This window comes from Pelodiscus sinensis, chromosome Z (assembly GCF_052426305.1).
Source record: "Pelodiscus sinensis isolate ZL-2025 chromosome Z, ASM5242630v1, whole genome shotgun sequence".
Classification (NCBI taxonomy): domain Eukaryota; kingdom Metazoa; phylum Chordata; order Testudines; family Trionychidae; genus Pelodiscus; species Pelodiscus sinensis.
Window position 1 is genome coordinate 20,709,490 of NC_143085.1, and position 23,984 is coordinate 20,733,473.

Sequence of the window (23,984 nt, forward strand, 5' to 3'; positions counted from 1 at the left end):
GCGGTCCACCCTATACTACTATGGAGAGAGAAAGAGACTTTAGGAGGGTTATGATGATACTTAGGTCCAAGCAAATGGATTCAGAGAAAAATCAGAATTGATGCTGATGCTCACTCACTGCTGATTCCTCTTAGGGATGGTTAAATGGTTTGGACAGGAAGGCACTTGACTCAGATGCAACACTGCAAGAGTGGCGGTTGGGCAACATAGACTTGCAACAGTTGGGCAACTCCACAGCAGTGCATGAGGCAAACAGGCCAGGAACAGACTTGCACTTCTGGGGTTTGATCCAGCTCCCACTGAACTCAAAGGGAGTTGGATCCCTTCACTGACTTCAAAAGGACCTGAATCAGATTCCTACCTTGGAATTCGGGGAGAAGACTGCATGATGGCTATATTTGGTGAGCCTTATGGTGAGATTTTGAACTGCTTTGGGTGGAAATCAATAAAGCAAGCAAATAATTATGTCTTGCTATGTTTTTAACTAGAGCAACTACTTTTCTTGAAGAGGTAGAAGACCACTAGGATACACAGGAATGTTCAGTGCCATCATATCTAAACAACAGTAATATTTCATGGTTCTAGAATTCCTTCCTTTCAAGACTCTCACTTCACAAACATTAATGAATGCAATGTCTCAGAAAAAGAAACTGAGGTGCAAAGAGGGTAAGCAATTGCTCCCAGTCACACACACAGTCACCTGGAATAGAATCTCAGACCCCTCAACCTTGTGGTTTAGCTGTAAATCCAGCTTTCTGCAGCTGCAAATTGCTATGGCTAAGCACCTGTCACTAGCTCTGGCTTTCTTAGCAGAGAGAAAAACCAAAAATGCTAGTTGTCTTAAAAAATAATTTGATGTAAACAAGTATAATAAGCGGGGGGGAGGGGGGAGACAAAAAGAACAGCAGTGAGTCAGTCTTTTAGAAACAATCCTTCCACTCCCAAATAATTATCCCAAATAATAATACTAGAACATTTCAACCTAAAGATCTGGGCAATGAAAAAAATGAATTGAAAAAAATGATTTTTTTTCTCAGTTGGATGATGTAATCAATGATTTAAAAAAACCATCCAAACTAGCAGTTCTATAAGTTTCTCTCTTTTAAAAAATTCATTAAGGGATATTTTGAGCACAATAAATGCCCCAAAGGCATGTGGGTCTAGTAAAATAATTGCCCATGTTAGGTTGTTGAAAACAGAAGGCAGCAGAGCACCTGAGCCATGTAATTACTCATAACTGCAAACTGGGCTGTTTGCTGTTGCACACATATTAGATTTTCCTGGGACTAGCACAGTCAACCTTTTGCAGATCAGTGGTATGGAAGAACACAACTCATCCCCTGTCTCCAGTACTATTATAAGATATCTTTGAGCTGATCATCAGAATGAAACAGAAGAAGAAAGTGCTTATTTTGGACAGACCTAATATTCCTGTTGCTTCTAGGCCGCCAAACTCTTGCATGGCCATGATGGCTTTTGCAAGCTCTTCCTGGGTCTGCAGTTGTCCTGTGACTGGGTCTGGAGGAGGCAGGTAGCCAAATTTAGTCAGCCAGTCCTGTAAAGCAAGCAGAAGAGGGAAATAATAGAACATAGAATGACAGGGTCTGAAGGTCCCATTTGTTCTTCATGGAGATGCCTTTTCCATCTACATGTTTACATGTTAACATTGAACTTTGTGGTCTGTGTTGACAAATGAACGTGTCAGAATGGATCTGGATACATTACTTAAGTAATGAAATCCAGTGACCTTCATACATTCCAACGCTGACATTTAGTTTTCCCATCCAGCTGCAAACTATCTTTGCTCATGGCAACAGCAGAGTTATAAAACACAGGCCTGTGACGCAGCTATCTTTTAGACTCCCTTTGCGCTATTGGTTATTAGCAGAGACCTGTTTGTTGGGAGATTTGCCGATGATAAAAGAACCTGAATAATGAAGAGCTTAAAGTTGTCCTGTATTCTTGCTATGAAAATTGTTGGTAATAACAGGGACATGGACTGAGCACTGTAAAACTGGGTGGCAGCCATGTTGGCTCTTGCTGCACAAAAAAGTCAATATCTGCTCAACAGAGAAGAAAACCATTTAGAGCTTACCGTGATTTTCAGAAGGCAGCCCAGATTATTTATTTACTTAAGAGGAAAGGCGAATGGGTTTACGTTCCCCTTCCCCCAAAGTTTAGCCACCTCACTGCCAGGGACCTCAGTCGGTGCACTTAGAGTCAAGCACATATATCTTTTTTATGATCTAGAAAATGTGTCCCATAAGAAACTTAACCACCACCTTTTTGCCAAGTGCTTGATCATCTCCAAGGAGGCCTTCCATTTACTCCTATTCTTGTTTCCAATCAATGCAGAAGGAGCAGCAGAGCAGAACTTTATATTACTGAGAATACATGTCTTCTGTGTTCTTTATCAGTATCAAAAGATGTATTGATCTACCAAGTCACTAAGGACTGATATTGATCTAGGCTTTTACCTTGGCCAATAAACCATTAACTTATTTTGGTACGATTAATAGTGTGAGTCAATATCTGCTTATCACTGATGCTTGACTGTTCTGTTTCCCAACCCCCTTCAAGAACAGAGAGTTCCCAAGCCCCTATTGATGCACTGGGGTTAAATGAGCTCACATTTATAGAACTCTCTTTTAGATTTTCTTTGTTTAATAAAGCTCATCACCTATTCAACCATTTTGTGAGGCTTTAGAGTGCTACATAGTTTTTCGTTTTGTTTTAGCAAGATCAGACTAACATGGCTACCTCTCTATTAGATTTTCTTCAGCTTGTTATGAGAGCAACATTAGCCATTTCTTTCAAAGAACAAGGCTTCAGTTCCATCTCTCTCTAGCACAGCAAAGGGCAATCTAGGCTAGTGAGTGGATCACGAGTGGCCCTATTTCATCTCAAGATTGACATAATCAAGATGGTCTCTCAGAATAGGGTAGTTTTTTGTTAACTGCGTTTGCGTACCTAGAATTTGTGGGATGTGCCCATTAAACCATAGCTGTGCTTTGATTGGATACAGGGGAGCACACAGCTGTCACAGTCAATGTTGTGTGCAATCAGCACGCACCTCACTTCACATGTCTTTGCTTTATATGTCTTTATATGTTTCAGTGAAATCAGTTGCAAACAAACTATCTGGCAACCCAGCGCCTGGGCAATGGTAAATAAAATGTCTCATGGACCACACACTGAACCCCAATGGTTCTCTTGTGGTCCTTAGGCCATAACTTGCCCTCCACTGTTCTAGCTAGTCAGTTGTCTCTTTACCCTCTTTTCTGGCTGGTTCATTTTAGTGCGATAGCACATTATCACAATACGGAAAATTGCTTGTGCTGCTTTTTCACGTTGTTTAAATATAGCTCCAAGATTCAGTAACCCAGGTGCAAGGAATACATTAGCTACCAAAGACCACATAGAGAGACTCAAGTCTTATACCATCATATAGCCTGAAATCTGGGCTGAATGCTCTCAGCAGTGTTTCCTCCTGCTGCTTTATTTGTCCCTTTGCATAGGAAAAGCATTGGTGACAGCAATTAGCTACAGAAATTGCTCCTGATTCCTCCTGAGAAATAGTCTGTGACACAGTGCCCTATGTCAGTCCATTGACTGCCAGGAATGGTGAGGTTTAATTTGGTTTTCTCCACAGCCACGGAGACAGGGTAATTTATCCTCTAGCTGTAGCAGAACCTGTGGTACACTGCAGACCTAATTAATCCAGCTTCCCTGTAGCCCTCCTGGACAATTAATGGGAAGACAAAAGGCAAAGAAGAGGCACATGATTTTGTAGCAAATGTGTGAAAGAGCTGGAAAAGGTGATCAGTCCAACAAAAACCTTCAGTGATTTAGTTTTAGCAATAACTGTCCTTTCTTATTTTTCAAAAAAATCATCATTTTGCCCTTCAAAAGGTTTAGGATAATAGTGAGAGCTTCTCGTACCTAGCCATGCTTCATTGCTACTTTTCCTCAAGAGTGAGGGAACTAATGACTGATTCAAAGTTTACTCACAATGTTCATGTAACCCAGAGGCACTGAGAGCACGGACAAGGGAGAGTGAAGTCTGCTCCACAGCCTTAGTGGAGGAGAGCACATCTATACTTGATGGAAGATCAACACACAGTCGATCTTCCAGTGTTTGAGTCTAGTATGGACCTTCTAAATCAAACACTGGGTGTACCCCCGTCAGTGAAGGTACTCCTCACCATCATGAGGCATAAGGGAAATTGACTGGAGCATTTCTCTCATTGAACTCCCCCTGGGTATGTCTACACTCTAGGCGCTACACATACAAATCGCTAGTTCGAACTTAATTCGAACTAGCGGAGCACTTAATTCGAACTAGGTAAAGCTCATTCTACGAGGACTAACGCCTAGTTCGAATTAAGTAGTTCAAATTAAGGGCTGTGTAGCCACTTAATTCAAACTAGTTGGAGGCTAGCCCTTCCCAGTTTGCCCTGGTGGCCACTCTGGGCACCACCAGGGAAACTCGTCTGCCCCCCTCCCAGCCCCGGACTCCTTAAAGGGGCACGGGCTGGCTACAGTGCCCATGCCAGGTGCAAGCCTGCCAGCACCCAGCCAGCAGACCCTGCACCTGGCACGGCATGAACCAGCCACCCACTGCCATCCAGCCCTCCGCCTCTTCCTGGGATTAGGCTGGCGGCTCCCAGGAGTCTGCCCGGAGCCGCAAGAGGCAGGCGCCCACCTGGTCTAGTGCAGACATCGTGGACCTCATCGAGGTTTAGGGGGAAGCCTCCAACGTCCACAACTTCTGCACTAGGTACAGGAAAGTGGCCGTCTAGAGCAGGATAGCAGCCAGCCTGGCCACCCAGGAGCAGATTTGCATGAAAATCAAGGTGGTCCAGTGAGACCCCTGACCCTGAGCCCTGAGCTTAGAACATAAAAACATAAGAATGGCCGTACTGGGTCAGACCAAAGGTCCATCTAGCCCAGTAGCCTATCTGACGACAGCAGCCAACAGTAGGGACCCTGGAGACAATGACCAAGCCATTTGTCTTGTGCCATCCATTTCCAGCCTTCCACAAACAGTGGCCAGGGACACCATTTCTACCCCCTGGCTAATACCACTCTATGGACCCAACCTCCATGACTTGATCTAACTTCTCTTTAAACTCTGTTCTAGTTGTAGCCTTCACAGCCTCCTGCAGCAAGGAGTTCCACAGGTTGACTATTTGCTTTGTGAAGAAGAACTTTCTGTTATTAGTTTGAAGCCTGCTACCTATTCATTTCATTTGGTGTCCTCTAGTCCTTCTATTATGGGAACTAATGAAGAACTTTTCTTTATGCACCCTCTCCTCACCACTCACGATTTTATAGACCTCTATCATACCCCCCCTCAGTCTCCTCTTTTCTAAGCTGAAAAGTCCCAGTATCTTTAGCCTCTCTTCATATGGGACCTCTTCCAAACCCCTGATCATTTTAGTTGCCCTTTTCTGAATCTTTTCCAAAGCCAAAATATCTCTTCTGGGGTGAGGAGATCACATCTGTACACAGTACTGAAGATATGGCATACCATAGTTTGATACTTCCCCTCCTCCTTCTTCCTTTGGCTTCCCCCTTCCAGCTCCCTCCTCCCAGGTTTCCTCCTCCCCTCTCTCACCCTCTCTCTTCCCCTCTCCCACCTCCTTTTCCCAGTCTCCCCGAGTTTTGTTCAATAAAGAGAGTTTCTATTTTTGAACACACGTGTCCTTTATTTTGTACATCAGGAAGGGGGGCTAGGGAGGGTAATTGGAAGGAGGTGAGGGAGGAATGGGGTACCAGCCCCCGATGGGGAGGACTGGGGTGGCTCTGCGGGCTCCTCAGGGTGGAAGTTCTCCCGCAGCCCCTCGATTGACACACCCCCCGGATGGCAGCCTGCGGCAAGTGCAGCCGGGCTGATGGCCAAGTGCTGTGATGTGCCAAGTGAGTGTACTCAGGGCACTCAAAGCCAGGACTGCTTTGCTGTCCCTCATCGAGGTAGACAAGCGAGCAGGGAACCCCTGAGAACTGTCTGTCCGGGGTGGAGGTCGGGTCCCTTTAAGAACAGCCCTCGGCTAGCCTGAGATAGCAGCTCCTCACTCTAAGTCCTAACCTGATGCCCTGCCGGCACTGCTTCTGGCCAACCTTAACTTCGGTTCAGGGTCCACTCAATGTGGACATGCTAGTTCGAATTAGTTTTTAGGTCTAGATGCACTAGTTCGAATTAGCTTAGTTCAAATTAACTAATTCGAATTAAGTTAGTTCGAATTAGTGCTGTAGTGTAGACATACCCTCTATGAGGACAGTGCCAAAGCTGGACTTAAAGTATGTCAACTCTGGCTATGTTATTTATGTTTCTGAAATTGCGTACCTAAAGCTGACTTTAGTTGTAGTGTAGACCTGCCCAGGTGGCTTTTAGCACATGCATTAGAAGCACTAGTTTTGGCTAGTTCTAGGTTGCTGGTTCAATCTCTCTTGCTGACAACCAGAGTCCATTGGCTCTACACATAGATCTATGTGTGGAGGGGGGGAGTGGTTGGCACCAGGACAAGTGCGCGTGGGGCTTTCCTGCGCCGGGGGGGTGTGTTGACTCCCTGGGCAGGCACGCACGGGTCTTCCCCACACGGGGTGAGGGGTGTTGGCCCCAGGGCAGGTGCTCGCGGGGCTTCCCCACGCCGTGTGGGGTCAGCCCCGGGGCAGGCACACACTGGTTTCCCTGTGGGGGGGGAGAATCCTGGGAGGGAGATGCAGGGGACTCTCCGCCTCCACTGGCACCCCGCTCCCCAACCTCCACTCCCCAGCCACAGAACGCTATCCCCACTCCCCTGACCCCAGCCACAGAACTCTGTCCCCACTCCCCTGACCGCAGCTACAGAACTCTGTCCCCATTCCTGTCCCCACTCCTCGAACTCTGTCCCCACTCTCCTGTCCCCAGCTACAGAACTCTGTCCCCATTCCTGTCCCCACTCCCCGAATTCTGTCCCCACTCCCCTGACCCCAGCTACAGAACTCTGTCCCCATTCCTGTCCCCACTCCCCGAATTCTGTCCCCACTCCCCAGTCCCCAGCTACAGAACTCTGTCCCCAATCCTGTCCCCACTCCTCGAACTCTGTCCCCACTCTCCTGTCCCCAGCTACAGAACTCTGTCCCCACTCCCCTGACCCCAGCTACCGAATTCTGTCCCTATTCCCATCCCCACTTCCCGAACTCTGTCCCCACTGGCACCCTGTCCCCACTGGCACCCTGTCCCCTGCTGCAGAACCCTGTCCTCTGCCCTCCCAGCATCCTATTCTCTCTCCCCTGCCTCCAGCCGCAAAACTCTGTCTCCTCAAAATGTATAATTATAAACGCTTCATTTTAGATTTAAATAGCATGAATAAAAAATAAGACCATATATTTCATAACTATAAACATGTGATTTTAATTTTATGTATCGCATAATTTAAAAATAAATTGTTTATCAGAGTGTGTAAGTAAAGGCTGGGGATAGCAAGTGATGGACAGGAGGAGAATAGAGAGGGTGGGGCTTCAAGGAAGGGGCGGGGCAGTAGATCTTCGCCTGTTCTGAGATTTAAAAAGTGATCTTGGGTGTAAAAAGGTTGGAGACCACTGATCTAGACTAAGGACAATCCATGCTACTAACCTTACTGGGCCAACTGGCTCTATATTGAGTATTGTGTGCAGCATCCTACAGTATTGATTCATGCTTGAGATGTCCTTGCTAGGGGATGCCTCCATATCTTCAGTGTCAAACAGAAGATGTAACTTCTTTCTCCCTTAGTGTTCTGAATCTAGTCAGAATCTAAACTCTTCTGAACAAAGACAGTCCCTTACTGTGTGTAAGTGCAGCACCTAGCACAACAGCCCTGGGCACAATAATACACACAATAAATAGCACATATGATTAATTTTCAACGCTGCCACTGCCCAGCAAGACTCATCCCCTCACCTTGCTCGGTTCCCTGAGTTTCAAAGACAGACAGAAAGACATGTGAGGAAATGAACAGAAAATAATCTAAATGATGCAGCTTCATTGCTGATGAAAGATTTAAAGACTCTGCTATTGTTTTCATACTTGAAAAAGAAAAGTACAAAGTGTCTGTGTGGCATATTGTCCAAAGACATTTTCATTCAGCTGAACCCTTCCTTGTATTGTGGTTGATAAACACAGCTGTGGACAGGATCCTCCCAGCTGCTGAGCACCGAGCAGACAACGGGCATGGAAGCATCCTTTCAAAGTGAAAGCATTATGTTTAGCAATGAAACATTTTCACTGGCTCCCTACCCGTCCCCAGGATGAAGCTGTGAATCACATTCCACCCAGCAGGGGAATGGTCAAAGACAAGATGGGTCTAAGGCAAAGAGGTGTAATATCAAAATATTTTAAATCCTTGAGACAGGGGATTCCTGACAGGAGAGAGAAAGGGCCATTTATTAACAAGTAGAAAAAGAAATGGTGGCGATCAGAGAGAACTTTCTGTTTTAGACTAGAGCTCAGAGCCCCCAACGGGTTTGTCTGTATGGCATGGTGTTCGGGGCATGGGAGGGAGAGGGATTGCAGCTGGTACAGGCATTAAGCTAGCTTTTGCTTGGGTACTGGTCACAGTGAGCCTAGGCTAGCCATCAGTGATGACCCTTTTCAAACTATGCGTCGTGACCCAGCACTGAGTCGCACAATGTCAGGCACTGGGTCACCTTGCTGTATGGTGACATAGGGACTAGCAAGGGTATTGAGGCATGGTTCCTGCCTGTCCTAGCACCATAGTGAATCCCAGAAGCAGTCAGCAGCAGGCCTGGGTCCTAGGTAGAGGATGACCACAGGGCTCTGTGTGCTTCCCCCACCTCGAGCACTGGCTCCATACTCCCATTGGCCAATTCCCAGCCAATGGAAGTTAGGGAGGGGTCTGTACTTAGGAGTGCCAGGTGTCTGGTATTGACCCATACAGTCCAGTATTTTCACCGCTTGTCTGGAAAAAAAAATCAGAAAATACCAGGCACCTAAAATGTCCAGTATTTTCTGATTTTTTTCCCCTACCAGGAGGTGAAAATACCAGACAACTGGCAACCCTATGACACTCAGCAACCAGGCCCAGCCCACAGCCCGTCCTCCCCCAGCCCTGGGCTCCTCCTGGAACCCCCATCCCCTTCCCTCCATTTGCCTGGTTCTGCAGGGAAGCTATCTTCTGGCACAGAGGAAGAAAACAAGATGGCCACTGGCAAAAAAGCCCCAAAGGCCTTAAAGGGGCCTTGCTTTTTTTTTGTTTATTAATTTTTTGCTTAATAATTGCCAGGGTCCCTTTTCCCACCCCCCAACAACTTTGATCTCCCCCTTTTTTCCCTTCAACAGTGGTTTTTTTTGGGGGGGGGAGGTTGGTATTTTTGGTTAAACCATCTGGCAACCCTATCTGTACTTGCAGGTGAGAACAGTGGCTACATTTACACTGGCAAGATTTTGTGCAAATACTTTTAATGCAAGAGTTTTTGCGTTAAAGTATTTGCGCAAGAGAGCATCTACACTGGCATGTGCTTTTGCGCAAAATATGTGCTTTTGTGCAAAAGCATCTGTGCCAGTGTAGCTGCTGTCTTGCACAAGAAAGCTCCGATGGCCATTTTAGCCATCGGGCTTTCTTGCGCAAGAAATTCATGTTGCCTGTCTACACTGGCCTCTTGCACAAGAACAGTTGCACAAGAGTGCTTATTCCTGAGTGGGAGCATCATAGTTCTTGTGCAAGAAGCACTGATTTCACTCATTAGAACGTCAGTGTTTTTGCACAAGAACTCCCTGCCTGTGTAGACAGGCAGCATGTTTTTGTGCAAAAGTGTGCTTTTGTGCAAAATTATGCTAATGTAGACACAAACAGTGTGCAGAGCTGCTTGTATGCCTTCACCTAGGAGCCAGACTGCTGGTGGCTACTTGTAGGCCACAGCATAGTCTGCAGTGCCAGGAGAGGCAGGGAGCCTGCCTTAGTACCCCTGCTGCACAGCTTACCAGGAGCCACTGAAGGTAAACCTCCTGCCCCAGCAGGAGTCTTCCCCATCTCAGAGCCTCCTCCTGCATCCCAGATATCTCATTCCTCCCCTCCTCGCAGAGCTCACATGCTAGTCAAAAGATAAAACTATGATAGGTCATGAGCATTAACAGTTTTCCTCAACAGGGTTGTGAGAAAAATAGTTTGAAGACTACTGTCCTAGGCCACCTTGTGGCAGCCTGTGTTGGAAGCAATGCTACCATCACTTCACTGCTGCTAGTCTCTAGCTAGGTGAAAGCCAGCAAAGGTGCTCCTTCAGGAGTAGCAATCACCCCTGCAATTGCCACAGAGGCATGTCTTAAAACTGGAATCCTGTTGTGCTAGATGCTGTATGTACACATACAGAGAGACATCTGTAAAATCTTCAGAGCTGCAATCTAAGTGTAACCCTTCTGCCAGGCCGAGTTAATAGCAGCAAGGGCCGGGTTCAGTATCTAGGGGTCTCCTCCCAACAAGGTAATACAACACCGGCTCGAGCCCCCACCCAGTGACCTGGGAAATCTTACATACACCCCGGGACTCCTCAAAGAGACAATTCTTCCCCTCTTGCAAGCACAGAGCCTCAGTATAGCAGCAAACCTTTAATAACATGAGGTAACCGACATCAGCATTAAATTGGGTAACCACCACAGCTCGGATTCATAGACCAAACATGAGCAAAGACCCACCCTCCCAAGCCGTGAATCACCCAAAGTCCCCAAAAGCCCAACACCCCAAGAGTCTCTGCCCCGGGTCAGTGCCGCCCCAGAGTTCAAAAGTTCACCTGGCAGGGTTTTACCATCCCAACCTGGAGGAGGGCGGGGGTTGATACGCCTTATGTGGTCCGTTGATGGCTCCGCCTCTCCATAGGGTTCTGCTGCCGCCGTCAACACAAGTCACTCCACCACACTCACCTGCTGTCCCGTGAGCCGCCTGAGCCATCCCACAAACTGCCCTGCTCCACCAGCCGTCTCAGTCCACGCCCCTGGCTGCCAGCTGGCTGCTCTTGCAGCTGCTCCACTGGCTGCTGCTGCCACTCCTACCAGCTGCTCGCAGGTCATCTCCACCAGCTGCTCTGCTGGCCACCTGTGCCCACCGGTCGTCCCCACAAACCGCTCTGCTGTCCGCCCGCGCTTGCCAGTTGTCCCTGCAAACTGCTCTGCTGGCCACCTGCGCTTGCTGGTTGTCCCCACAAGCTGCTCTGCTAGTAGCTCAGCAGTACAGCATCAGGCTCCCCACAGCACTAGTGATTTCAGCTCTTCAACAAGTTCAGCTCATAACAGAGGATCCTCAGTGTTAGTGCTCCACTGGCCCACAGTAAAGTCAGCTCAGCAGCTCGCAACTAGACTCCTAATGGAATCCAAATTAGCTCTGATATTCCACAGTGGAGAGAGGAGGGGGTGCAATCAGTGTTGTTTAGGCCCTCAAACAGGGCCCCACCACCAGGTACAAAGACCTGTTCCCAGCTTCTCACAACTTGACTGGGTTTGGAACCCATGCCCCTTGTCTAGCGAGTGCTTCTTAGTTTATGGCGAATCCCTCAGTCATAAACAGTTCCACCATTCCATTGTCCTTGATTCGCATAATCAGGGTAACAACACTTTATCCCCCCCACCTCAATAATTGAGGGTATGTCTGCACTACAAAGTTAATTTGAACTAATGGACGTTAGTTCCAATTAACTTTGATAGGCGCTACACTAGCGCTCTGCTAGTTTGAACTTCATTCTACGAAGACTTAACCTAGTTCGAACGTACTAGTTTGAATTAAGGGGTGTGTAGCCCCTTAATTCGAACTAGTGGGAGGCTAGCCCTCCCCAGCTTTCCCTGGTGGCCACTCTGGCCAACACCAGGGAAACTCTTCTGCCCCCCTCCAGGCCCCGGACCTCTTAAAGGGGCACGGGCTGGCTACGGTGCCCGTGCCAGGTGCAAGCCTGCCAGCACCCAGCCAGCAGACCCTGCACCTGGCACGGCTCGAGCCAGCCACCCGATGCCCCCCAGCCCTCCCCCTCTTCCCGGGAGCTTGCCCAGGACCGCAAGAGGCGGGCACCCGCCTGGTCTAGTGCGGACATCGTGGACCTCGTCCATGACCTCCGCACTAGGCACAGGAAAGTGGCCATCTAGGGCAAGAGAGCTGCCAGCCTGGCCACCCAGGAGCAGGTGTGCATGAAAATCAAGGGGGTCCACTGAGACCCCCGACCCTGAGCTTATAATGGCCGTACTGGGTCAGACCAAAGGTCCATCTAGCCCAGTAGCCTGTCTGCCGACAGCGGCCAAACTTAGGGACCCTGGAGGGGATGGACCGAAGACAGTGACCAAGCCATTTGTCTCGTGCCATCCCTCTCCAGCCTTCTACAATCTTTGTGCAGGGACACCACTCCTACCATCTGGCTAATACCACTCCATGGACCCAACCTCCATGACTTTATCTCACTTCTCTTTAAACTCTGTTCTAGTTCTAGCCTTCACAGCCTCCTGCAGAATGGAGTTCCACAGGCTAACTCTTTGCTTTGTGAAGAACAACTTTCTGTTACTAGTTTGAAGCCTGCTACCCATTCCTTTCCTTTGGTGTCCTCTAGTCCTTCTATTAAGGGAACTAATGAAGAACTTTTCTGTATGCACCCTCTCCACCCCACTCATGTTTTTATAGACCTCTATCCTATCCCCCCTCAGTCTCCTCTTTTCTAAACTGAAAAGTCCCAGTCTCTTTAGCCTCTCTTCATATGGGACCTCTTCCAAACCCCTGATCATTTTAGTTGCCCGCCCCTCTCCCACTCTCTCTCTTCCCCTCTCCCACCTCCTTTTCCCAGTCTCCGAGTTTTGTTCAATAAAGAGAGTCTCTATTTTTGAACACATGTTTTCTTTATTTTGTACATCAGGAAGGGGGGCTAGGGAAGGCTAAGTGGAAGGAGGTGAGGGAGGAATGGGAGGACTGGGCTGGTTCTGCGGGCTTCTGGGGGTGGAAGCTCTCCTGCAGCACCCCAACTGTCCCCTCTCCCCAGATGGCAGCCTGCGGCCAGTGCAGCCGGTCTGATGGCCGAGTGCTGTGATGTGCCCAGTGTGGGCGCTCAGGGCACTCCAAGCCAGGACTGCTTTGCAAGCGGGGCACCCCTGAGAACTCTGTCCAGGGTGGGGGTCGGGTCCCTTTAAGCACAGCCCTCGGCTAGCCTGAGGCAGCAGCTCCACGCTCTAAGTCCTCATCTGATGCCCTGCCAGCACTGCTTCCGGCCATCCTTAACCTCAGTTCAGGGTCCACTTAATGTGGACATGCTAGTTCGAATTAGCAAAACGCTAATTCGAACTAGTTTTTTAGTCTCGATCCATTAGTTTGAATTAGCTTAGTTCGAATTAACTAATTCGAACTAAGTTAGTTCGAATTAGCGCTGTAGTGTAGACATACCCAGAGAGACTGGGGATCCCATAGTGGCCAAAATGACCCTTTGGGCTGCTGTGAGCACATACAAGGCAGGGTGGGTGTGCCTATGCAAATGAGATCAGCCCCTGAAGTCGTTTTGCACCACTCGCTACAATTCACCACCAGATGTCAGGGTAGAGCTTATCCTGACCCTGCTTACATCAACAATCCCATTCTGTTGTCTGATTGATGTCAGCCAACCAACCAGTTGTCACGGCCACAGTGGCAATCACCCTCACGTGGCTCAGTTCAGCCTCACACGGCTTTTACAGTATCCAGGAGCAAGCTTAATGTGCTTATGCAAGACTGGAAAACACAAATTTAATTGGGAAAAAGCTGAACGGCTACACTATAAACCACGAGGAGCAGGGGTGAGAGAGGCTGGTTGTAACTGATATAACAAATACGTTTGAAAGTGGCCCTTTAATTAAGGTGGAATTAAGGCAGAACTCTTATCTTAATTCCTCCTCCATATTTTGCAGTCTTATCTTTTATACCATTTCCTACTGGGATGGAGTTTAATAAATCACTTCCACAGTAGTAGAGTTGATATGTTTTCTGAGGGTGGGAGCATGGAGGAAAATGCTGTAATTTTTAAGTGGCTGGCTTTAAAATATTCTTCCCCTATATCTCCTGCTGTGGTTGGCGGCTACTACTTTCAGCAGACTAACAAAATGTGCATGGGAAAACTCAAAGCTCACGGTTAGAACACAGATACTTATCAGGCATGTGTGCTGAGCGTTCTTCTCTGTGGATCAGAAATGTGGACCACCTATGCAAGCCAAGAAAAACAACTTAGATCTTTCCATCTCCACTGCATAAGCAAAATTTTTAACGTCAAATGGCAAGATAAAGTCCTGAATGAGAAAGTATTAAAAAGAGCTGGAATGTCAAGCAAGAGAGCCATTCTGCAAAACAGAAGGCTACAGTGGCTGGGTCATGTGAAGAGAATGGATGATAACCGCAGCCCAAAGAACATTTTGTATGGAGAACTAGCAGAGAGAACAAGACCAAAAAGATGCCCTTAACTTCATTTCAAGGACTACTGAAAAGCTTCTTTGGTAAAGTTCAGATAGACATTGATAGTTGGGAAAACCTGGCAATGGATAGAAATACCTGGCGTCAATACCTCCGCCAAGGACAAAAGCACTACAACAAGACTTTGGCAGAAAACCAGAACAAGAAAAGAATGAAGAGGAAAGAACGGATGATAACTAACACTATTACAGCATGGAGCTATAGCTACTACAGCCGAACATACCTTTCTTGCATTGGTCTACTGGGCCACACAAAACATTGCAAAAAGCAACCAGTTTAATGCTGCATCCCACTGTCTTTTGAGATGTATGGAGGCCATACATATGGTTGATGACCAATGCAACTGTTTTAAAATAGTTTGTCTAAAAGGTAACTATTTTAATAATGTGGCTATAGCACTTGGTTGCTACACAGATGCTTGGGTTCATCTAGTGCTCTCCAAGAGTTTGAATCACTCATTTTGCCAACTAAAAATAAGCTTTTGTTACTTTTTCCTTCTTTTGGTTGTGACGAATCAACAGAGATATGGGGGCAATCAGATGTAGCAAAGCCTGGTTTATGCTTATCAACAAAATTCCAATTGCAGGAACTTTTTTTAAAATGTCCAACTCAGGAAGAGAGCCAGTATGACTGTCATATCCTTTTGCTTGTGAACTGATTTGATCCGGAAGACAATATTATTACTTGTATTAAATAGGAGCCCCAGTAGGATCCCATTGTGTTAGGAGCTATTCAACCAAATGTAAGGGGACTGCTAGCCCCTTACTAAAACTCTGTGGGAGTTTTTGGTTCGCCAGCTCCCAGTATCAAAAGGGGAAGGGTCCATGAGAAATCAGGGCCCTGAGACTGACAGACCCCAGAGGCAATGGAAAGCAGCCAACACTCCAGCTTGGCCTGATTGACAGGTTGGACAGGCCAGTGAGGAAAGTAAGAGGCCAGGCCCCATCCCCCGTGTGAGCTGGGATTTTCTGGGTCTTTCTGAGCAAGGAGAGAGAGCTGAGAGGAGCAAGTTATGTAGAGAGGCAGTCCTGCAGCAAGAGAACCAGGCACACACAGCCCAAGTAGCATAGACCCTGTGTTGAGCAGCAGACTGGCAGTGATCAGAAAGCCAAAGGGGACAGAGAAGCAACACAAGGAGCTGGAGACTGGCAAAGCAGTACAGCCTGCAGCTGGGTGTGGTGAGCAGCTGGGACCAGCAAAGTGGAGGGAGAGGCTTTGGGCAGGGAGACACCACCAGCCAAGAGGCCCTGCAGGCCAGACTGGGAGAGGGGTTCTGCCACCTAGAGCCTGAGGCCGTGTGGTCAATGCCAGAGCAAGCATGTCCAGCCTGCAGCCCCCCTGCAGCACAGTCAGGGCCTATAAGGTACCTATAAGGAACAGACTGTGAACTGTCCTTACACTCTGCAGACTGCTGTTTGTGATGTCCCCATGCTACAGAGCAGAACTGTGTGTTCTCATTTAACCTCTCTCATTTTTTCTTATTCTTTTATCTTTAATCAATTGATGTTTAATAAATTGTATTTGCTTTGATCTATATGAAATGATCATTGGGCCAAGAAAGCATGCAGTGAGAAGAGAGCGCCCCGAAGTGGGGACACCCTAGCCCCTGCCCCAAGTGACTACAAGTTCGGGGATTAAACCCCAGGAAACCTGGGCCCAGCCTTTTGGGATTTTGAGGACTCGGCTACTCAGGATAGTGGAAGGGGAGCCCTCAGGGTCAGGGAGGCCGTTGGGTAAAGGACGTGGGAGCGGGGACTCTAATCCTTTCGTTGGTCTATTGGTAGTATAGAAGCCAGAAAAGTTCTCCACAATAGCGGGACCATTCCCCCACTTACACAAAGAACAAAAAGATGACCCCATTAAAGGTGAAATTCTATTTAGCGCCTTCGGTAGAGTCAATTTTCAGATGAGAGCTGCACTTCCATTTCTTGGGTACTTTTATTTTTACCTACGCTCTTTTGTTCTACAGCATAACTGGATGCTTCATTTTAAAACAGATGCAATTATGATTGTTTTATGGATGATTTCTCATGCTACACTGCACCTGCTGGGATCATCCGACAGCCCCCCAAAAGTTTTGCTCAGAAGTTTTCTTCTTTGTGTATGATTTTTGAGGGTTGGAAGATGGTATTTACATGAAAATAAACCAGTTTAGCATAACCAGAAAATAGACAGAAAAATCTCCTCCCACCCAAGTTCCACGATCTCTGGCCATCTCTCCATTTTGTCTAAGTAGTCCAAGTCAACCTTTGACTTGAAGAGTTTCAGTACGCATAAACTGACAAGAGAAGTATGATGGTCTTCAGGGTATAGGCATGGAATTAAATCAGGGAGAAATTAAGATCCTTCCAGTCTACAAGCTATAGTTCTTCCCTGGAGTGCAGCTTGGTGGATGGGAGGGCACTCTCTTGAATTTAAGCCTTTGCTCCTTAAGGACCATGTAATGCTCCTACAACTTGCCATGTTCTGTTTAAAAGCTCTTGGCAAAGATGATCTGCAACTTCAGCTTTTACCTGTGGCTACTTTCTCCCCAGAATAGGTTCAAGATGAAGGTGTGAGCAAGGATGCTTGTTCATATGCTGTCTGCAAAGCACTTGGGGAAAAAAAATCTCTGGACAAAACATATTACACATCAGCCACATCTGCACTTACAGCAGCACAGGGGCACCCTATCCCCCAACTCGGGAGGCTACACACTGTAGTGAAAAGCTATTGCATGTGGGCAGGCCTTAGAGAAAGGTTTTTAAACAGCCAACCATTCCCTGAGACTTTCACTGCAGCAGGACACTACACTTCTCAAAATAGTAGAGTAGAGGTGGGTATATCAAGGAAGTCAAGGTCCAGCAAAAAGTTTCAGATGGCAGGCAGACAGGGCCAGAGTTAAGCCAGGGCACCAAAACTCAGAGATGGGCACCAGGTTATAACCATGATTGAATGGTAAAGTCAAGGACAAACCAGGATGGAAGCCAGTGTCTAGGATCTACAGAAAGCAGGGGATGGAGCAGAAGTGAACATACAGTCCATGCTGCTGCTGCTCAGACACCACCCATGCTGGCGTCTCAGTTTAAATACTAGTATTTGGCCAATCAGTAAGTTCTAAGAGCTGCCACTCAGGTCCTGGTAGGTGTTACTTCCTGGTGAACCTTACTTTACAGAGTTATCCAACCTTACTTTACAGAGTAACCTAGGTTAGGCCTCCATTGGTGATGTGGAAGCACCAGCAGCTCATAGTCCCAGATTCTAGCCTTGCAGGCCCTTTGACATGTAGAAAGGGATGACTATACATCCTGGGGTTCAGACCTGTCAGATAGTTTATTCACCTAAGCCATGACTATACTGCTATTTATACCCATGCTAGCTGTGCATGCAGGTGTCTATACTTTACATGCTGCCACATGTATAGAGGTGGCTACAGATAACATGCCTATTTATAGGTACCTTTACAATCATGCATGGTAAATACTCTTTAGGAGAACATACAGACATTTTCACTCACTGCTTTCACACAAGATGTGATTTGTGTCTTAAAACTTCACTTTGTTATTATGTGATGAAAAGCTCAAACAGCACGTCTAATAAATGATTATGTGAATCATTTCAACATTAAGCAAGCTACCTGTCATTTTGTTTCATTTAGACCAGTGGTCTCCAACCTTTTCAAGCACAAGATCACTTTTTTAATTTAAGTGCAATACAAGATCTACCTCAAACCTGAATAACCTTGCCCCACCTCCTCTGAGCCCCTTCTCCGAGGCCCAATGCCACAGCTCACTCCATCCTCCTTTCCTCCCACACCATCCCTCATTTTCACTAGTCTGGGGAAGAGGGTTGGGGTGCAGGCTCGGGTCTTGGATTAAAGGATTTGGAGTGAGAGGAGCTCTGAGCCCTGCTGGAGTGCCAGAGGGAGTTCTAGGTGCAGGCTCTCAGAGGGTGCAGGCGTTTTGGGATGCAGGAGGGGGTTCATGACTGGGGTAGGGTTTTGGGATGTGAGCACCAGCTGGGCACTGCTTACCTCAGGTGGCTCCTGGGTTGTGGTGCAGTGGGGCTAAGGCAGGCTCATCCCTGTTCTGGCCCTGCAGCCAGCAAACTCCATCCCAAAGCCTGATATGTCACCTCTCTGCTCTGTGGAGATAGGATACAGGATGGGAGGGGGGCACCTTTACATCAGCACCCCCTCCTCTACTTCTCCTGCACTGCACAGAAAGCAAAGGCTCCCAAGGGGACAGCTCCAAGGCAAAGGGTAGGAGGTGCACAGCAGTCTGAGGGCGGGACAGCTGAAGTGCTGGGCTTGATAATCTTTTGGCCAAGCCAGTCAGGATCAACTGTCAGAGACTCCAAGATCTACCAGTAGATCCCGATCTACTGGTTGGCAGCCACTGATTTAGACCATGAAGGCTGTTAGGATAAAGCCTTGAGTTGAGCTTTGGCTCCTTGGTGTGTACTACTATGATTGTTATTGCCGTGTCTGCTGGCTCACTTCCTTGAATGTGTGTGTGGGAAGGAACATAAAATACGTAAGTATTCCACTTCCCCCTAGAGGCACACGACCACGGATATTTGTAGGGTCACCAAAGAGTATAGGACTTTTTAAAAATGCCTTAGTGATTGGAACTACCATTATCCTCCTGTTACTCTGTACCTCCAGGTATGAAATTTTTGCTTGATGGGATAGAATGAGAAACAGAACTCACTATCAACACAGGAAACAATCATGCAATCCACACATCAGCCTTCCCTAGTGCAACACAAACAAGATGTAGGCCCAACCATCAGAGAATCACAATCCGTCTTTCCATTCCTTTATTAAAAGCATTCCTAAGATGCTCTGACCCAGGTTTATTTATTTTTTTTTTTTTATTAATCTTGACAATGCTCCAGAAAAGCCAGAGATCCTAAACTTCTTAAAACTTGCCTGTGCTGATACCTTGATCAGGTACCATATTCTACCATCTCTAAACTCCAGGGCTGTGTCTACACTGGCAAGATTTAGTGCAAAAGCAGCTGCTTTTGCGCAAAATCTTGCCGCCTGTCTACACTGGCTGTGAGTATTTGCACAAGAACACTGACGTTCTACTGTATGAAAATCAGTGCTTCTTGTGCAAATACTATGATGCTCCTGCTCAGGGATACGTCCTCTTGCGCAAGTGTTCTTGTGCAAGAGGCCAGTGTAGACAGGTAGCATCAATTTCTTGCACAAGAACGCCCGATGGCTAATATGGCCATCGGAGCTTTCTTGCGTAAGAGAGCGTCTACACTGGCACGGATGCTTTTGCGCAAAAGCAAATCTTTTGCGCAAAGGCACATGCCAGTATAGATGCTCTTACTCAAATACTCCAACACAAAAACTCTTGCGTTTAGAGTATTTGCGCTAAATTTTGCCAGTCTAGACATAGCCCAAGGCTTTAAACAGATGCTACTGAAATTTAAAAAAAAACCATCAGGATGTGCAGAATATTTGGCAACACAGCAGTTTGTGTTTGATGTATTTGCTCTTCTCTACATCTGTTAAACAGTTAATAAAAGTTTGCGGCTCTCTTTTGATGCATTACAGTCATGGTGCTATTTGTAAGTCCACATAATACAGATATCATGCAATAAAACTTTTGGAATAAGGGAGAGAGAAAAGATTATATTTAAAAGGACTCCAGAATGGAAAAGGCAACAGGAAAAAAAAAAAAACATATGGCACTGTGGGATCCTCCAATCCTTAACTCTGCATCCTCTTTCTAGATCTAGATGATGTTCTTCACACAAAAATGCAGATTCAAGACAGCCAGAACTAATCTGTGTCAAATTTAAATTGTTCTAGTTGGATAGTGAAAAAAAAAGAAAGTTCCATTTAGACAATTTCAAAACCAATGCTTTGATTTGTTGATCCAAAATGACATTGTTTCCTGTTTCCAATTTCCATTTTACTCTTTTAAAAAATAAATCAATAATTTGAGAATAAAACAAGCCCAAATTAAATGTATTTTACCTTTTTGGTTCACTGAACTATTTTTAAATTTTTTTGGGTTGGCCTGAAATGAATGTTTAGTTTTCAGAACAACCAGAGAACTGAAAAAATAGTTTTTCACTCAGCTCCATCTCACTGCAAGTAAAATTTCAGCAAGAAACTGCTTGCAAATATGACAATGAAAAACAAATGCCCTAAAAGGTACTAAAAGCTACCAGTACCTTATTTCAAACAGAAGAAAAGGCAGATACTTGCTTTCAAAAGATTAATGGCCTACAGGAGTAACCTCTCTCCCCCCAAAAAGTTAAGTGTCCCATGTAAATGTCCAAATCATAATTTACTATCTTTCTAATGCCACAGTTAAATAGAGTGGAAGTTCCTCCCCCTCCAAATCCTAAATTATAGGGACATTCCAATTGGATTTTCCTTTACAAGTTCTTGCCATTATTTTTGTGAGATCCAATGACCTTAGAACCAATGCCTATAAATTGGAGAAACACAACATCCTACCTGCTCTAAGAGACATGTTTTCCCAAGGTAATATTCTCTCAGGCCACATAGTACCAATAATTTTCATCCAAAGATTAACATACATCTCTCTAATGTGTTATACTATGCACATTATCAGCTGATTAATTCGTTAGGAGGAGAAACTACAGCCTGAATTAGGACCAGGAGTTTAGTTGCCTCTGCTGCTGAACTGAAGGAGAAATCCTATTAGCTCATGCTGGAGGAGTTCACTTGAATCCAAAAAGCTGTTTAATCCAAGCTAATACAGCAAGTGGAATTCTGGTAGACACTAATGCAACTGCCATAATGATTCCCCCCCCCCCCCTTTAAACCTTCAATTAGGCTAGCTGTGGTGATGCACCTACAATTCCGAGATACAGCAGCTCCCGTGCCAGCATTCATGGCATGACAGAGCCTCCTTTGATGCTGCTGCTAGGGTTGCCAGGTGTCCGGTTTTGAACCAGACAGTCCAGTATTTCAGCTTTCTGTTCGGGAAACAAATTGTGAAAATATAAATGTTCGGTATTTTCTAAACAAGATGTAATGTAGATTGTGATGTAATGTCAAATATCCGGTATTTTTGTTGAAATCATCTGGCAACCTTAGCTGCTGCTCATAGTGCATCCCCAATACTGAAAGACTAGCAGGAGGAATACAGTGACTGTAGCGTTGCTCATTTGTTAGGGGGCAGCTGTGGACAACCAAGGCTGGAACATGAGGCTTGCTGTAAGTGATCAGATTGGCTAATACCTACAGCCTGACTGTCCACTGCATCTTGAGGAGGGGTTTGCAGCAGTGCAAAGTGGGCATAAAGCAGGACTGCTGTGATCTGGGAGCATTCTGCATTCACTTTGCTCTGCTGTCTATGATTACACAAGGGGCAGGGCAGAAGGGAATCAGTCCCTGAGGCTTAAGCAAATGGCAAAAAATCCTGCATAATACCGTCAGCTGAGATCTGATCTACAAGGGAGAAAGGCATTTTCTCTCTGAATAAATCAAAGAGGCAGCATTTTAGTGCCTTTGAATTAAAGATTAGAGACTCAATGTCCAGCCATCAAAAGAGCAGGCAGTGTAGCCTATGATACTTAACCTGTTTCTTTCTAATAGGCTTCCCCTGCCTCCCCTCTCCCACATACATGCTATAACAACTCTGTAGCCAACATGTGCCACAGTAACTGGTTTTCTCCTATAAAAGCTTGGGATGGTATTTAGGAGGTGGCAAGCTGGGCAACTGCCTAGGGCCTCATGGTTGGGGGAACCAAGGGTATGTCTACACTACTAAGGCTTCCCAGGTTTCCCTGGTGGCCACTCTGGCCAACACCAGGGAAACTCTATGCTCCCCTCCCGGCCCCGGACCCCTTAAAAGGACACGGGCTGGCTACGGTGCCCGTGCCAGGTGCAAGCCTGCCAGCACCCAGCCAGCAGACCCTGCACCTGGCACGGCTCGAGCCAGCCACCCGATGCCCCCCAGCCCTCCCCCTCTTCCCAGGACCAGGCTGGTGGCTCCCTGGAGCTTGCCCGGGACCGCAAGAGGCGGGCACCCGCCTGGGCTAGTGCGGACATTGTGGACCTTGTCCACAATGTCTGCACTAGGCACAGGAAGGTGGCCGTCTAGGGCAGGAGAGCTGCCAGCCTGGCCACCCAGGAGCAGGAGTGCATGAAAATCAAGGTGGTCCACTGAGACCCCCGACCCTGAGCTTACAATGGCCGTCCTGGGTCAGACCAAAGGTCCATCTAGCCCAGTAGCCTGTCTGCCGACAGCGGCCAACCCTAGGGACCCTGGAGGGGATGGACCGGAGACAGTGACCAAGCCATTTGTCTCGTGCCAGCCCTCTCCAGCCTTCCACAAACTTTGGGCAGGGACACCACTCCTACCCCCTGGCTAATACCACTCCATGGACCCAACCTCCCTCACTTGATCTCACTTCCCTTTAAACTCTGTTCTAGTTGTAGCCTTCACAGCCTCCTGCAGCAAGGAGTTCCACAGGCTGACTCTTGGCTTTGTGAAGAACAACTTTCTGTTACTAGTTTGAAGCCTGCTACCCATTCCTTTCCTTTGGTGTCCTCTAGTCCTTCTTTATGGGACCTAATGAAGAACTTTTCTGAATGCACCCTCTCCACCCAACTCCTGCTTTTAGAGACCTCTATCCTGTCCCCCCTCTGTCTCCTCTTTTCTAAGCTGAGAAGTCCCAGTCTCTTTAGCCTCTCTTCATATGGGACCTGTTCCCAACCCCTGATCATTTTAGTTGCCCTCCCCTCTCCCAGCTTCTCTCTTCCCCTCTCCCACCTCCTTTTCCCAGTCTCCCCCAGTTTTGTTCAATAAAGACAGATTCCATTTTTGAACACAATTGTCCTTTATTTTGTACATCAAGAAAAGGGGCTAGGGAAGGGTAAGTGGAAGGAGGTGAGGGAGGAACGGGACACGAGCCCCCGATGGGGAGGACTGGGTTGGCTCTGTGGGCTTCTGGGGATGGAAGCTCTCCTGCAGCCCCCCAATTGTCCCCTCTCCCCAGATGGCAGCATGCGGCAAGTGCAGCTGGTCTGATGGCCGAGTGGTGTGATGGGCCCAGTGTGGGAACTCCAAGCCAGGAATGGTTTTCAAGCGCGGCACCCCTGAGAACTGTCTGTCCAGGGTGGGTGTTGGGACCCTTTAAACACAGCCCTCGGCTAGCCTGAGACAGCATCTCCACGCTCTAAGTCCTCCTCTGATGCCCTGCCGGCACTGCTTCCAGCCATCCTTAAGCCCTGTTCAGGGTCCACTTAATGTGGACATGCTAGTTCGAATTAGCAAAACGCTAATTCGAACTAGTTTTTAGTTCTAGACGCGTTAGCTTAGTTCGAATTAACTAATTCGAACTAAGTTAGTTCGAATTAGCGCTGTAGTGTAGACGTACCCCAAGAGACTTGTCAGGTATCTGGGCAAAAAGAAACCAACCCGACACGTAGCAAGAGAGGCAAACACAGTAGGAGACCGGATTGGCTTATAGCAGGCATGTCCAAAGTCCGGCCCGCGGGCCAATTGCGGCCCTTGTTCTGGTTTAATACGGCCCCACAGGTAATTTGGCAATATCTATCTTTTA

The 23,984-nt window shown here is 47.1% G+C and overlaps 1 protein-coding gene across 2 annotated transcripts in view; it reads right to left on the reverse strand.

The window, feature by feature from the left end:
* The window catches only part of MMP17 (matrix metallopeptidase 17), a 180,868-nt gene that overhangs the window by 53,642 nt on the left and 103,242 nt on the right, over positions 1 to 23,984 (reverse strand). For both annotated transcript variants that reach the window (XM_075898412.2, XM_075898411.2), the window contains exon 2: positions 1,423 to 1,555. In XM_075898412.2, the coding sequence (XP_075754527.1) occupies positions 1,423 to 1,555 (133 nt within the window). The remainder of the gene's footprint in view (positions 1 to 1,422; positions 1,556 to 23,984) is intronic.